The sequence below is a fragment of the Martes martes genome (assembly GCF_963455335.1).
Source record: "Martes martes genome assembly, chromosome: 4".
Lineage (NCBI taxonomy): Eukaryota > Metazoa > Chordata > Mammalia > Carnivora > Mustelidae > Martes > Martes martes.
This window is the reverse complement of record NC_137891.1, coordinates 99,193,640-99,206,949: the sequence shown is the minus strand read 5'-3', so window position 1 is coordinate 99,206,949 and position 13,310 is coordinate 99,193,640. Positions and strand designations below refer to the sequence as shown.

The window sequence follows — 13,310 nt, the reverse complement described above, 5'->3', positions numbered from 1 at the left end:
ATAGCCTTCTGTCATCCTGACAGGTGATCTTGATCAGCTCATCTACGTCCTCCCAAACCCAGACAACGCCACTCCAACCCTCTACCCTGCATCAGGGCACCGTGGGTTTCCCACAGAAGAGGCACAACACGGGAGCCGAGGACCCTCCCCCACTCCAACCCATGTGTCCTTCAGCACATCCTACAGACTCCCTCCCCTTGCCCTTCTGATTCACAGCGCCCACCTCCCTGCACCTACCCTATTCGATCTACAGGGGAGCGAAGTCGCTTCTTGACCGCCAGCCCGGGAAGGGGCGCCAGCCAGCTGGCGAAGGCACGGCTTAGAGGGGCGTCTTGGGCAGTGAGGTTTGGGGCGGGGGTGTGTATGCAGTGAGCTTGGGAGGGCGGGCTGGTAGCACAAAGAATGTGTGCACAAGGGTCAAGAGACGAGGTCCTGGGGCTTTGGTCTCTTCGCCCTCCGCAGTTGTGCATTTTGGAGGGGCTCTTGCTGCAAGCTCCGTAGGCAACAGCATCCCCGCCAAGACTACACTTCCCAGAAGGCTATGCGAGAGGGAGAGTGAGGGGAAGCCAACCTGTGCTGCGCTTGCGCAAAGAGTGAGCTGGAAAGGTGGGAGGGAGAGGGGAGGCGTGCCCGCGGCGGGGCTAGGGGGAGGGGGCCGCGCGGCGGTGGCGCCGGGGCGGGCGCGCGTCCGCGGCGGTGATGGCGGTGCGTGAACGCGCGGCGGCAGCAATGGCCGCTCTGGAGCGGCGGGTGCCGAGTCTCGATGACTTCGCGGGACAGAGCTGGAGCTCGTGGGTGGAACGGGCCGACCTGCCCGCGGCCGACGGTGAGTGAAGCTCCCGTAGAGTCCGGGGACCCCAGCACTGTCTCCCCTCCCCCTCTCCGGGCCCCCGCCGGCAGAGGGGAGCCGCCGACGGGAGCCGCCGTCCGGCTCCCCGGCCCCCCAAACAAAGGACCCGCCGGGTCCTAGTGCCCGCCTGCTCCGTCACCTTCGCGCCTCCGGGTCCTAGCGCCGGCCCACCGCCCGCAGCCCACCCTGCCCACCTCTGCCTCTGCCGGTGCCCAGTACCTGCCCCCATATCTGTTTGCCTTTACCTTTCTCTTCGCCTGCTGTCCTCTAGCTTCCGCCCCTCCTGCACCTGCCTAGGGCTTTCCCCGTCCGCAACAGTCCTCTCCACGTGTTTCCCACGCACCCCACTTCTGTGCCCCCCTCCCAACCCCCCTTGTTCCTTCGCCTTCTGCCCCACACCTCCTGCTCCTTTTCGGCGTTTGCCTGCGGGTTGCAGTACCACTGGACCCCCGCCCCCTCCGCATTAGTTCGTCGGTCCATCCATCTATCCATCCTCCCTTCCTCCCTCCTTCCCTCCTTTCCGTCCATCCATTCCTCTGTGCCTCAACCCTCAGTCCTTTCCCGGGCCTCTTGCCTGCCTCTTGGCTCTCTCCCCTGACCCCCACCTTCTCTAGGCCCCTGAGTGCCTTTGGTATGCCGGCTGACATCCCCTTCTGCTGATCTTTGTTTCCTGGGCCCAGGGGGCACCTGGCCTCATGGCCTTTGGGGTGACAGCAGGCATCACAGCCCTGAAGAAGTTTGCAAGTGAGAAGAGGTGGAGGAGGAGACCGCATGGAGCGGTCTCTGATGACACTTGTTCTCCTCTGAGACGTCTGACTCCCAGCTCAGTTCTGCCCATCAGTGCATTTTAACGGACTTAAGAGTGGGAGCTGCCCCTTGTCTCTTGCATGCCTGACCCACTACCCCTCATATCTGGAGATTATATAAGACTGTCAGTGATCTTCTCATCCTAGAAAGGGGCAAATCTGTCAGTAGGTGTTAGAAGCACATCTAAGTGGATGCCCAGGCCACCCTAGGGCTGTCCCATGCTGGGTGGGCAAGGATGGGGCCATTGTCAGGGTCTGGGTGCTTTGAGAACCGGAAATGGAATCAGACGGGTTTGGTGACTCAGAATTGATTTTTTTTCCAAGGGACAGGGAGGGGGCATAGAGGAGGGAGGGGAGAGGAGTAGGGTAGGGGGATGGGGGAAAGAGCTGCTTTGCACAGCTAAGATGTTTTTGTCATCAACCCAGAAACTGAGGTATAACGGCAACCCTTGCCCAAAGCCTCTAAAGAGGGGACGGGCTTGCATAGCTGACCAAATGGACTTTGAAGATGCCAGAGGACCCCCTGAGATGGCAGTTTCTCTGCTCTGTGACCATCCTGTCAATGCAGGACCTGAGAAGCTGGGTGTAACTTTGTCAGTACCACAGTAGCCCAGGTGGAAGAAAGTCACGTTCATGGGGATTGGGACCTGGGAGATATCTGTTTGGTGTGGCACAGAGTAGCAGGAAGGACCATCTGAGAAATCTCAAGAAGGGACTTCAAGATTTATGGCAAAATATGTTAAGGATTGTTTCCCATTTAAATGGGGAAGTGGCCCAGAAAAGAGATCATACTTATTCACAATCACCCAGCTACTCAGCAGTGGAACCCTTGGAGTGAAGGGTCCATAAGAAAGGTGGCAGGGGCTCAGCTCATTCCGGAGGTAGCACCTGAAGGAAGAATGGGCACTTGAGAATGACCCACTGAAAGGCTCTCCAAGGGGTCCTGAGCACCAGGAGCTTATTAGAGAGTGTGGGCTTCCTACTGCTTGGCTGCCAGTGCTGGTTGGGTACGAGACGGGGTTTCTAGTGGGGATGGTCCTTCTAAGCTGTGTTTCTCCTCCAGGGGCTGAGCTGGAGGAGAGTAACAAAAACACGAAGAAGTTGGATGCCATGACCCTCATTAAAGAAGGTGGGAGTTGACACACATTAGGTCTGTGGCCTAGAGTAGACAGGACCACCTTCCTCTCTTCCAACATATCCCAGGAGGTGGCTGCTTGAAGCAGCAGGTCTGGGGATCCTCGCTTTGCTAGGTCTGAGTCAGTCCATTCCTCTGCCTCCTGTGACCTGTTGTGGGAGATCTTAATCATAGGTGATTGGGCTCACTCACCTGACAGCCTATGTTCTTAGGTTGAGCTCTAGAAGCTGAAGGCATGCAGCATAAAGCCCGTCATGTCAGCTGGGGAGGGGAAAGTGTCTTCTGGGAGTTGGGGGGAGTGCTGTCTGATCTTACAGGGAAACCCTGGGATCCCCAGCCCCAGTGATAAGGGCTTCTGTCATTGCAGACATGTCCATCTTCGGGCACTGCCCTGCCCATGACGACTTCTATTTGGTTGTGTGTAACCACTGCAGCCAAGTGGTGAAGCCTCAAGCTTTCCAGAAGCACTGCGGTGAGGGGAGCCCTAGGGAGGAGATAGAGGGGATAGGGAAAGGTGGAACGTGGAACTCTGAGGACAGGGTCAGTTGGGAGGTCATGTGGGTCATGGAGGGGGAGGCCTTGGGGATCAGAAGGTCCTGGGGGTGGCTTCAGATGATTGTGGCCTGTCAGGGTGATTGTTTGAGCAAAATTCTAGGAGAATTTTGGGGAAGAATTAGGGGAAGAGTGGAAAGGTTCAGGAAGCCGAGTCCTAGAATTTTGAGTCTTGGAAGGGTCAGATTCAAGTGGGAAGATGGCAAATTTAAAATCTCAGGCTTAGGCAATTGCAGATTTTGGTATCATGAGTCTGGGAGCAGGGTTAGGAGGTTGGGGAAGGAAGCACTTGATACCACTCACCTCGATTACTCTCTCCACCTCCTGGTGACAGAAAGAAGACATGGGCCCCTCAGCAAGCTTTACGCCCGGGCCCCACCCCCACCTCCAGCCCCTGCCAGCTCTCAGAAATGCCATGTAGTGAATGGGCAGGGCCCAGCTTGTAGGGCCCCGGGTTCCACCAAAACCTCCTCCAGGGAGAAGGGCCAGGGGTCCCGGAGCCGTGGCCATCCGCCTCCTGAGAAGACACAGAAGGACAACCTCTGGTAAGGAGAGGCTGGAGACTCCCTGAGACCAGCCTTGACCCTGACCCTAGTCCAGGGAGGGGTTAACACGAACGGAGACAGCTGTGGGGCAGTGGGCACTGCTCACAGCAGGAGGCAGCCACTCTCTCTGCAGCTCCCTTCCATGTGCTCTAAGGAATATGGGGTTCCCTGTCCCCATGTTCTGCACCCCTGCTGGAGCCCACCCAAGTTTCAGGGCTGGGAAGGAGATGGCTCTGGGCTAGAGTCCAGGGCCCAAGTCCAGCCCCCCTGCCCCCCAGCCCATACCCTCTCTCCATGTGTAGCCTTTTCGTGCCTGTGGTGAATCTGGAGAAGATGTCCAGTCTCCCGAAGCCCGATGGACATGGAATCAGGGTGGCCCCGCCCTCTGCTTTCCTCAGCCAGCCTGGTGGCCTCACCAAGGACTCCCCTGGGAAAAACCCCATGGCACCCCCTTCTAAAGAACCTCCGGGGAGAGAGAGCATCGAGATGACCCCCAGCGAGGGCCCCAGTCACCGGGCTGAAGGCAGCCCCCCTGAAAAGGAGCCCGGTGGGGCCAGGCTGCCCCCCAAAACCCATCGGAAGATGGCCCGTGAGTAGTCATTGTCTTGGGAGTCAGGAAGGTAGAGTGGGGGACCCCTTTGGACTGCTTTGTCCTTGGGCCTAATGGAGAGGGTCAGGAAGGAGTGGGCCTGGCCATCCCTGGTCACCACTTGACGTGGGCATACACTTGAACTCCTTGCTTTCTAGGAAGCTTCTTTCCAGCTCAGGTCTCCTGACCAAGGCTAAGAGAGCTTATGCCCAAGCAGGGGAAGGTATTCTTCCTTACCCTGGGCCATTGACCTTTATCTCTCCTCTCACCTAGATCCAGGGCACCAGACCACTCCCACAGCTGGTTTCCCTGGCATCCCAGATGCCTGTGGCTGCTTTTGTTGCTTGATCCGCTTTGCCCTGTTTTGGCCTTGGAGTCACCAAAAGGAGCGCCTGGGCCGGGAATGGGGGCGGGGATGGTTCTTGTGCCCAGCAGAGAGTTTCTCTCTGATGCCCAGAGGAGTTTCTCTGGAAGGCTACAGCCTGGACTTGAAGGCTAGAGGTTCTTCTGCCTTAGGCCCAGCTCTTCCCAGGCCTTCTGTGGGCCTCCTGGAAATGGCCTTGAGGTTCATGGGAATTTTCCCCACAGGGAAGGAGTGCGACCTCAACAGGCAGTGTGGGGTAATAAACCCAGAGACCAAAAAGATCTGTACACGCCTGCTGACCTGCAAGGTAATCTCCGTCCCGCTGCACAGTGAGGGAGGACAGCACAGACATGGGCCCTGGGCAAGGAGAGAAACTGCAGTGTTATCCAAGATTCAGCTCAGGGTGGGGTGAAGCCCAGGTAAGGCAAGGGGGAGAGAAGGCTGCCCCCAGTGGGGCCAGGCTGCAGGCAGTAGGCAGACTGCCCCACTCCAAAGGAAGATTCTGGGCCTGTGGCGGCAGGGAGTGAAACAAAGACACAGAAGTACCCCTACAAACACACTCAAACCCCTCTCTCTGCTTGCCTAGGCTTGCACACACTGCTGCCCCTCACTCCTGCTCAGCTCACACGCCCTCCCCACCCTTCACCCTGCTCTGTTCTAGATCCACTCGGTGCACCAGCGCCGGGAGGTCCAGGGCCGAGCCAAGGACTTTGACGTGCTAGTGGCAGAGCTGAAGGCCAATTCCCGCAAAGGGGAGTCTCCCAAAGAGAAGAGCCCAGGGCGCAAGGAGCCCACTCTTGAGCGCCCCTCCCAGGAGCCCCCCTCCTCAGTCCAGGCTGTGGCAGCGGCCGCCCCCAGCAGCACCTTCTCTGCTCGCGCCAAGCAGACCTACCCATTCTGTGCACTGCCCAGGTACGTCCAGGTCTAGTCCCCCACCTGGGGACACTTGGTCCCAAGCCATCAGGGACCCTGGGAGACAGGCCCAGGGAGTCACACTGCACCCCGAGTTGGGGAGCTAGCTGGGGCCCCTGGTAGCTGTGCAGAAGCAGGGGCCTCCCCGCTCCTACCCCAGCATGCTGAGGTACCTCAGCCTCTGTAGGGGCCTGGTTCCAGTGCCTGGGATAAAATCCTGTACCTGGGGAACTGAAAGGGTCAGGGTCCTGGGTGAGGCAGTCCTACTGTGTGTTCATTCACTGGCCCTTTCATGTGCAGAGGCTGTGCCAGAGTCCAGGGAGAACCCACCTTGCCAAAGGAGACAAACACACATCTCTGCCCATAACACAGGGGGCAGACCCGAAACAGGCTCAGCTCCCAGAAAGGCTGACAGGAATATGTGATGCGAGAGGGGGTTGAGAGAATTGACGGGGCTGACCAGAGCTGGGTGCAGTTAAGCTCAGATGTTCTGGAGGAGGCAAATCTGGAGCAGATTCCCCACTGCCCCAGGAGGCAGGGCCTGGGAAGCGAAGGGGCTGGGGAGAGGATCCCTTGGGAGCTGTGGCCCTGACCTTTCTGGCTCTCACTCTTGTGAGCTCTGTTGTTCTCTCCCTTCCCGTCCTCCTTTCTCTTTGTCTCATTGCCCAGCAGGGTGTCTGCCCTGGCTTTTTTTTTGAGCTTGGCGGGTTCAGGGACACCCCCACCCTGACCCACTCCCGTCTCATCGCCCTCACGTCCCCTTTGGCCCTTCCAGGTCCCGGGCCTCCTCTGAGAGTGAGTTGGATGATGAAGGCCCCTGTGGTGGTGATGGGGACCCAGGCCTGTTCCCCTTTCCCCTGCCCCGGGGTGGGGCCCAGGCCTCCAGCGAGGAGAGTGAGGAGGAGGGGACATCTGACGACCTCCACCTCCCCCCTGACTGCCATTATGCAACCCGGCCCCCGCGGCCACAGGCGGTAAGGACCTGGGGCAGGGACCTGGGGTGGGGGGTGGCCCAGCCGTCCCGGCCCACAGCGTGGGGAGGAGGTCAGATCCTTTGCACAGGCACCCTCCCTGCCTCCCAGGCCCCGCTAACCATGGCCCTTCCTTCTGCCTCTAGTTCTGCACCTTTGGGAGCCGGCTGGTGAGTCCAGGATGCTATGTGTTTAGCCGCCGGCTGGACCGGTTCTGCTCAGCACTGAGCTCCATGCTGGAACGGCACCTCAGCTCACACATGTGGAAGTGAGTCTTTTGGGCCTGGAATTGCCCTCCCTAGACCCCGTGCCCCAGACATCCATGGGCTTCAGAAGCCCTCATTCTTCTCACCTACCTGTAGATGCGGTTCGGCTGTTCGGGCGAGACCCCAGATAGAATGAAGAGGAGGTGAGGGAACTTGACAGCCTGAGGCTGGGCTGAGACAGGGCCGAGGCAGGGCAAGAATGGGGGATGTGGGAGTGAAGCCTGACTCTTATCTGTCACTTCCAGTACCTTTTGGGTAACTAGGATTAGGGGTGCCCAAACTGAAATTTGAAATAATGTTCTTAATGGGTCCATATACTAGTTCACAGCTGTCTACCTCTGTGCTTTCTTCCTAAGCCTCAGTTCCAGCATCTCCCAGCAGATGGCAGCAAGGCTGGGGCTCTGTGGGCCATTTCTAGGTGGGGCAGAGAGCTGGGTGGAGGTTGGTGGGGAGGTCCTCTTGCTTGCTTGGCGTCACAGCAGAGCTCTCTTTTTGTGGCAGGAAGATCCCACCCGCGGCTGAGCCTCCGTCCCACCTTGTCAGCTCCCCACTGTCTGCTCCCCTGAGCCCGTCCTCTACAGGCAGCTGCCCCCGCCTTCCAGGCCTGCCCCCCAGACCTGCCTGCCCAGCCTCCACACCCCTTGCCAAGGACAGCCTGGTCCCCAGCTACCCTGCAGGCTCCCCCAGTGTGGCCGCAGCCTGCAGCCAGGCAGAATGCATGGGGGGTACCCAGGCCATCACCTCACCACTGCCCGCCAACACGCCATCCCCATCCTTCAGCAAACTCCCGCCTTCGAAGGCCAGCAAGTCGTCCAAAGGCAAGGACGGGGTCGAGATGGAGGCCCCTTCTCGAAAGCGAAAGTTATCTCCCGGCCCCACCACCTTCAAACGGACCTGCATCCTGGAGCCCACTGGAAAAAGCAAACCCTCTGGCTGCCGGGGCCTCTCGGCCAAGACTAAAACAGCCCTGGGCATGGGGCTCAATGGGACGGTGGGGCCAAGAGTGAAGCGGGCAGGGCCTCTGGACTGTCGGGGCTCCCCTCATCAACCCCCGACACCCGTCAAGTCTTCTCAGCTGGACAGCCGGGGAGCAGCCGGACACCCAGCCAAGGCCCTGCCCACCAACTGCCTCTCCGAGGAGGAGGTAGCCAAGAAGCGGAAAAACCTGGCCACTTACTGCCGGCCGGTGAAGGCCAAGCACTGCCAGGCTGGCGCCCGTGCTGATGCGGCCTGCTCCGTGCGCCGCAAGAAGCCGGGTCCTGCCATGGCCTTTGAGGAGAAGTGTTCTACACTGAAGGTACCAGCCCAGCTCTCTGGAGAGCATGGGCAGGGAGAGATCAGGATGGACCAGGGTAGAGTGCACAGTGGGAACCCGGTACAGAGAAGGTGCTAAGTGTTTGTGCAGGGAAGGGATTCTGAAAGGGGAAGTTGAGAGAGTTCTGGGCCGTCTCCTCTAGGGAGAGGTAGGTCAGCTCTTTGAAAGGTGACCCAGCTTTTGCTTGATGGGCCTTCCCCCATCTGTCTCTCCCTTGAGCTGAGGAGATGCTGCCTGTCCCCTGCCCCCACACCTCCTTCTGTTTTAACAAAAGGGCCACTTTCTGATCTGGCTGTGGCCTTCACACCAGGAACTGGAGCCACCCCAGTCCCCCGAAGGAAAGGAAGCTGGACTTCATGAACTCTGATGGGAAAGGTTTGGGCAGTGGGGTTGAGCGTGGGTCCCTAAGCAGTGGCCTGATATGCTGGGTGGCAGAGTGGGTAGCCTGGTCTTGTTCATGGGTTCTGCCTCTGGGCCTCAGGGCCTAGAAGGCCAGGGACACCACCTGAGGTCCTTGTAAGCATAGGTGCCCGCTTCCAGGATTTCATGCACCAGGCAAGTCCTCCAGGGTTTCTGGGAAAGCCAGCAGCTGGTTTATGTGCCTCTTCTGACGGGAGCCCTGGAGTAGCACACTCTGGGCTGTCCATAGGAGGGCAGGAGGGGCTTGCCTGTGGCAAGAAGTTGGGTGCCCTCCTGGTGTAGGCACAGGCCAGATGCATACCCACTCCTCTGGCACCCTTATGAGAGTAGTGAGTTGGACCATGCCCCCATGTGTGTGCGTGGACATTCTCAGGCTGTCCCCGCTCCACTGGCATTCATTTTTCCCCTCGCCCATCTTTGGGCAGCAGCCCAGCCAGGAAGAAAGCAAGCTTTAGCTCTTATGGTCCACACAGTTCACTGGGTAGCAGGACTGGTAGGCCCCCAACCTGACCTCGTCTCTTGCCTCTTGTCTTCCTGCAGTCGAAAGCCCATTAACAAGAAAGTGCCTGCCCACCATGATGGAGCCGCCAGCACCTCCTCCCCTCCAGATCCGGGCCCCAGGCTGCTGCCGCTTTTTATAACTTTATATTATTTTTTTTAAGAAAAAAAAACTCTTTAAAATACCTCAAGACTGTCTCCCTGTTCTGTTGCTGCTAAGAAAATGTAAAAACAGAAACAGAGAAAAGGAAGGAAAAAGATGTAATAAAATGAGTGTCCTTGCTGTCCCCATCCGCACCCCAGGAGGTGGAGATGATAGGCAGCCAGACTCCAGCTCCTGGTGCTTGCCTGCAGAAGTCTCTTATGCTCCTATATTTTTGTCTAAACGGTGTGGGAATGACCAGGGTTTGTGTCATGGGGGAGTCTTCTCTCCAGAGAGGATGATGAGGCATATGGCTCAGAGCAAGAAGGGCTCACCAGAATCTTTATCCCAGAGATGACTCCTGCCACGCGGAGAAGGGTAACAACAGGGGTAAGGGAGCCACTCCCCCTGCTCTCCTTTCAGGTCTTTGCCCTGAGGGCTTGTAGGCGTGGGCCTGGGCCCTTTTCCAGTCTTCCAGCACTGCCAGGCCTCCATCCTGTCTCTGAACTATTGCCTCAGTCTCTTCAGCTGTTCCTGCCCTTGCCATCTCTCCCTAGCAGCCTCATTTTCTCAACCACTGCGGGAGCTCGAATTAAGGTGGTAACTGCTCTAACGATGTCCGTGACTTCCGTGGGACAGGCTGTTTTGGTCCCTGGTCCCTGTCCCTGTGGGTTTGCTCTTCAGGAAGGGGTATAGTCTCTCCCAGGTAGGCCTCCTTAAGCTGAACTACACCTTTTTGGAGGCAGGAAGGGGAAAGGTATGATCACTTATGAAACTTATGGTGTGGGAGGCAGCAGGAATGTGGGAGGTCCTGGTCCCTCAGGATCACCTGGCTTCCCAGGGCTGAGCAGATGGTGTGGAGGTGGGAAGGGCTGGGAGTGCCCTAGTTCTTCCTTGTATGTCACTGGAGGCTAGTGTGCCAACAGGGGTGACACAGTTGTACCCCCCTCCTTTGGTCCTCAAACCTGAACTCACCAGGCATGGACAATATTTTCTGGCTTGGTCCTTACCTTCCAGTGTCCTTGCTTTTAGGCAGGGAGGACTCTTAACTCCCTTAACAAGCCAGAAGAAGGGACGGCAGGAGGGTGTGGGCAAGCTGAGAAATCCAGTGTTTCTGGAAGACAGTTCAAAGCACTGGTTTCACACTCTTGGTTCATCGTGCGAAGTTTGTGATTGGGGTATGGGTGGAATCAGTTGCCTGAAGTGTAATTTCCACGGGCTACTTGAGACGTAAGCCCTTGTGGACAGAAAGGTACAAATGAGGTTGACAGAAGAAAGCCGGCTGGTCACCTGCTGTCTGGTCCCCTTCTGTCCCCGCCTCACGGTTCTCCAAGGCGGACGCGCTTTCCCCCCAGCCCCCAGAGGGCGCTGTGGGCGAGGCCGCCGTAGTGTCGGCGGCGGCCGGGGGAGGGGCCTCTCCCGCAGCAGCGGCCGCCTCCGCGATCGCAAACCCGGAAGACACGCTCCAGCCGCTGGGAGTGTGCGCCGGCCTGGCCCGGCCATGCAGCCGCTGGAGGCAGGTCTGGTTCCCGCTCCGGCGAGGGAGCCGAGACTGACCCTCTGGCTGCGGACAGGCAGTGGGATCTTGGCGCACCTGGTGTCTTTGGGTTTCACCATCTTCCTGACTGTGTTGTCCCGGCCAGGAACCAGTGAGTGTGCAAGGCGGGGCGGGGCCTGGGAAGGGGGCGGAGCCGGGATGCTAGAGGAGCGTCGCTGGGAGCGCTCCGAGACCCGGCGTGGGGACCCCCGCAGTGGAGGGGCGAGCTGTGGAGAGGTAGTAACGGCGTGGTGGGGCGGGCCCCGGGAGGTGGGTCCTGGAAGGGTGGGGCTTTGGGCGCGGGGGTCGGAAGGCAGACACTCAGTTGAAGTCACCAGTTCAACAGAAGCGGAGCCCCTCGTGGAGGATGCAAGTAAAGGAGGCCAAGGTCCACCCTCGGACTGGGCTGACAGCTGCGAGCTGCCGAGCTGAGCTGCCGAGCTGCCGGATGGGGAAGCCAGGCCAGACTGGTGTATATTTGTCCCCTTGGTTGCTCACCTTAAGCCCGATTGGCTGCTCCACTTTGCACGGAGTTCCTCATTCGGGCTGGGAATAGTACACTGACCTGTCCCCTGTAGCCGGATTGTTTGGGTTTCAGCCAGCCACAGGGGCAGAAACATGGTGCCCAGCCGTCAGTCTGTTCTCTTTGATTCTTAGGTCTTTTCTCCTGGCACCCTGTATTCATGGCCTTGGCGGTGAGTCTGAGTTTCTTTTCTGCAGCTGATTTGTTTGGAAATGCCCCGTAGGGAAGCATCAGGTCTTCAGAAGCTCAGCCTTTTTCTAAGGCTCAGAGAGGTGGAGGAAAGAGCGAGGGTTCCATCGTCCCCTGCAACTCAATTGGGAGACATGGAAGGCTGGGCTGTAATTAATGTTAGGTGGTTGAGGGGTGTTGGGAGGGTATGGAAGATGTGTCTTTCTCTCCTAGGGTCTGAAAGGAGGAAGCAGTAGTAGTGTTGTGCAATCACCTCTCCTCCCCAATTCCCATATCGCCCACCCCCCACTTGCAAAATTCAGGAGGCAGTTTAATATTTGCTATAGATTTGCTTAACATTGGTTAAGAAATAGGGAGTCATTGCCTGTGGAGGAGGTCAGCATGCCAGTCAGCCTGAATGATAAGACTTCCACTCAAGTGTTGATTCCCACTTGTGCCCAGAAATGCTGACCTGTGAGGCAGGAGGTCGGGGGGCGGGGGTGGAGGTCTTTAGCCATCACCCTTCGTCGTCCTTGTTTGGATGTATGAGAGCACCTCCTTTTCCTTAGGCCTCCACGCTGGGCCTGAGGCTCACTGGCCCTCTCCTGTGTTCACAGTTCTGCCTCTGCATGGCTGAGGCCATCCTACTCTTCTCGCCTGAACACTCCCTGTTCTTCTTCTGCTCCCGCAAGGCCCGGATCCGGCTCCACTGGGCAGGGCAGACCCTGGCCATCCTCTGTGCAGCCCTGGGCCTGGGCTTCATCATCTTCAGCAGGACCCGCAGTGAGCTGCCCCACCTGGTGTCCTGGCACAGCTGGGTAGGGGCTCTGACACTGCTGGCCACTAGTGGTCAGGCACTGTGTGGGTTCTGCCTCCTCTGTCCTCGAGCAGCCAGGGTCTCAAGAGTGGCTCGCCTCAAGCTCTACCATCTGACTTGTGGACTGGTAGTCTATCTGCTGGCTACAGTAACAGTGCTCCTGGGGATGTACTCAGTGTGGTTCCAGGCCCAGATCAAAGGCACGGCCTGGTACCTGTGCCTGGCCCTGCCCCTCTATCCGGCCCTGGTGATCATGCACCAGATCTCCAGCTCCTACTTGCCAAAGAAGAAAATGGAAATGTGAGTTCCTCCGAACTCTGAATGTAGGTGGGACACTTGCCTCGGACCTAAATGTTCCCTTTGATGACCTTCAGGGGATCCATTTCAGAAGTAGTAGGGGTTTTGTACTTCTTAGTTGGGCCGGCAGCTGCAGAAACCCAAAGTGCTATTTCTGATGACGACTCAGTGGGTCAAAGTAGGGAAGTATATTGGGTGCCAGTGGAAGGTGGTGGGCGGGGCGGGGGGAGGCTTGATCCTGAAGCCTCCACTCTTGATTGGAGACAGAAGTTTTGGATGGTGGTGGTGAGGGTGTTCACAGTCATTTCTTGCCTGTGTGTCTGATGGAGAATTGGGTTCCGGTAACTTATGAATGACAACAGTGGTTTTGGCGGGGGTGGGGGGTCTTCAGGAAAGCAGTGTGGAGGGAGACCATGGGTTATGGCTCTTGTAGGGTCTGTTGGGCAACCTTAGGCAAGTCACACATCTCGGGACCAGTTTCCGCATCTGTGTCATGGGTGAGTGTTTCTAAATAATCTCCAACATTCAGTGTCTGTCAGGTTGATGGCACAGAAACACACTCCCCTCTCTGGACCATGGTCTGGACTGCTAAGCAGACTCAGG

General features: G+C 58.1%; 2 protein-coding genes across 4 annotated transcripts; both read left to right on the top strand.

Annotated features, from left to right (window-relative positions):
• The first annotated feature begins 679 nt into the window (after nt 1-679).
• On the top strand, nt 680-9,412 carry ATXN7L2 (ataxin 7 like 2). Its single transcript, XM_080802866.1, has 11 exons — nt 680-826; nt 2,720-2,785; nt 3,159-3,263; nt 3,678-3,888; nt 4,191-4,477; nt 5,066-5,148; nt 5,503-5,753; nt 6,529-6,727; nt 6,871-6,992; nt 7,492-8,287; nt 9,266-9,412. Exons 1-11 carry the CDS (start codon nt 700-702, stop codon nt 9,278-9,280), a joined length of 2,262 nt encoding a protein of 753 aa, XP_080658992.1. The 5' UTR covers nt 680-699; the 3' UTR covers nt 9,281-9,412.
• Nucleotides 9,413-10,866: 1,454 nt separating this feature from the next.
• CYB561D1 (cytochrome b561 family member D1) lies at nt 10,867-12,828 on the top strand (the record flags this gene model as incomplete). 3 transcript variants are annotated; one of them, XM_080800898.1, is made up of 3 exons in its annotated part: nt 10,867-11,014; nt 11,560-11,597; nt 12,211-12,828. In XM_080800898.1, the coding sequence occupies 3 exons, from the start codon at nt 10,867-10,869 to the stop codon at nt 12,712-12,714; spliced, it is 690 nt and encodes a 229-aa protein (XP_080657024.1). In that variant the 3' UTR covers nt 12,715-12,828. The 3 variants fall into 3 exon arrangements, with proteins under 3 accessions (XP_080657024.1, XP_080657023.1, XP_080657022.1); XM_080800897.1 differs by having other exon boundaries at nt 11,560-11,621; XM_080800896.1 differs by lacking the exon at nt 11,560-11,597 and having other exon boundaries at nt 10,867-11,139.
• Between the last annotated feature and the right edge of the window lie 482 nt (nt 12,829-13,310).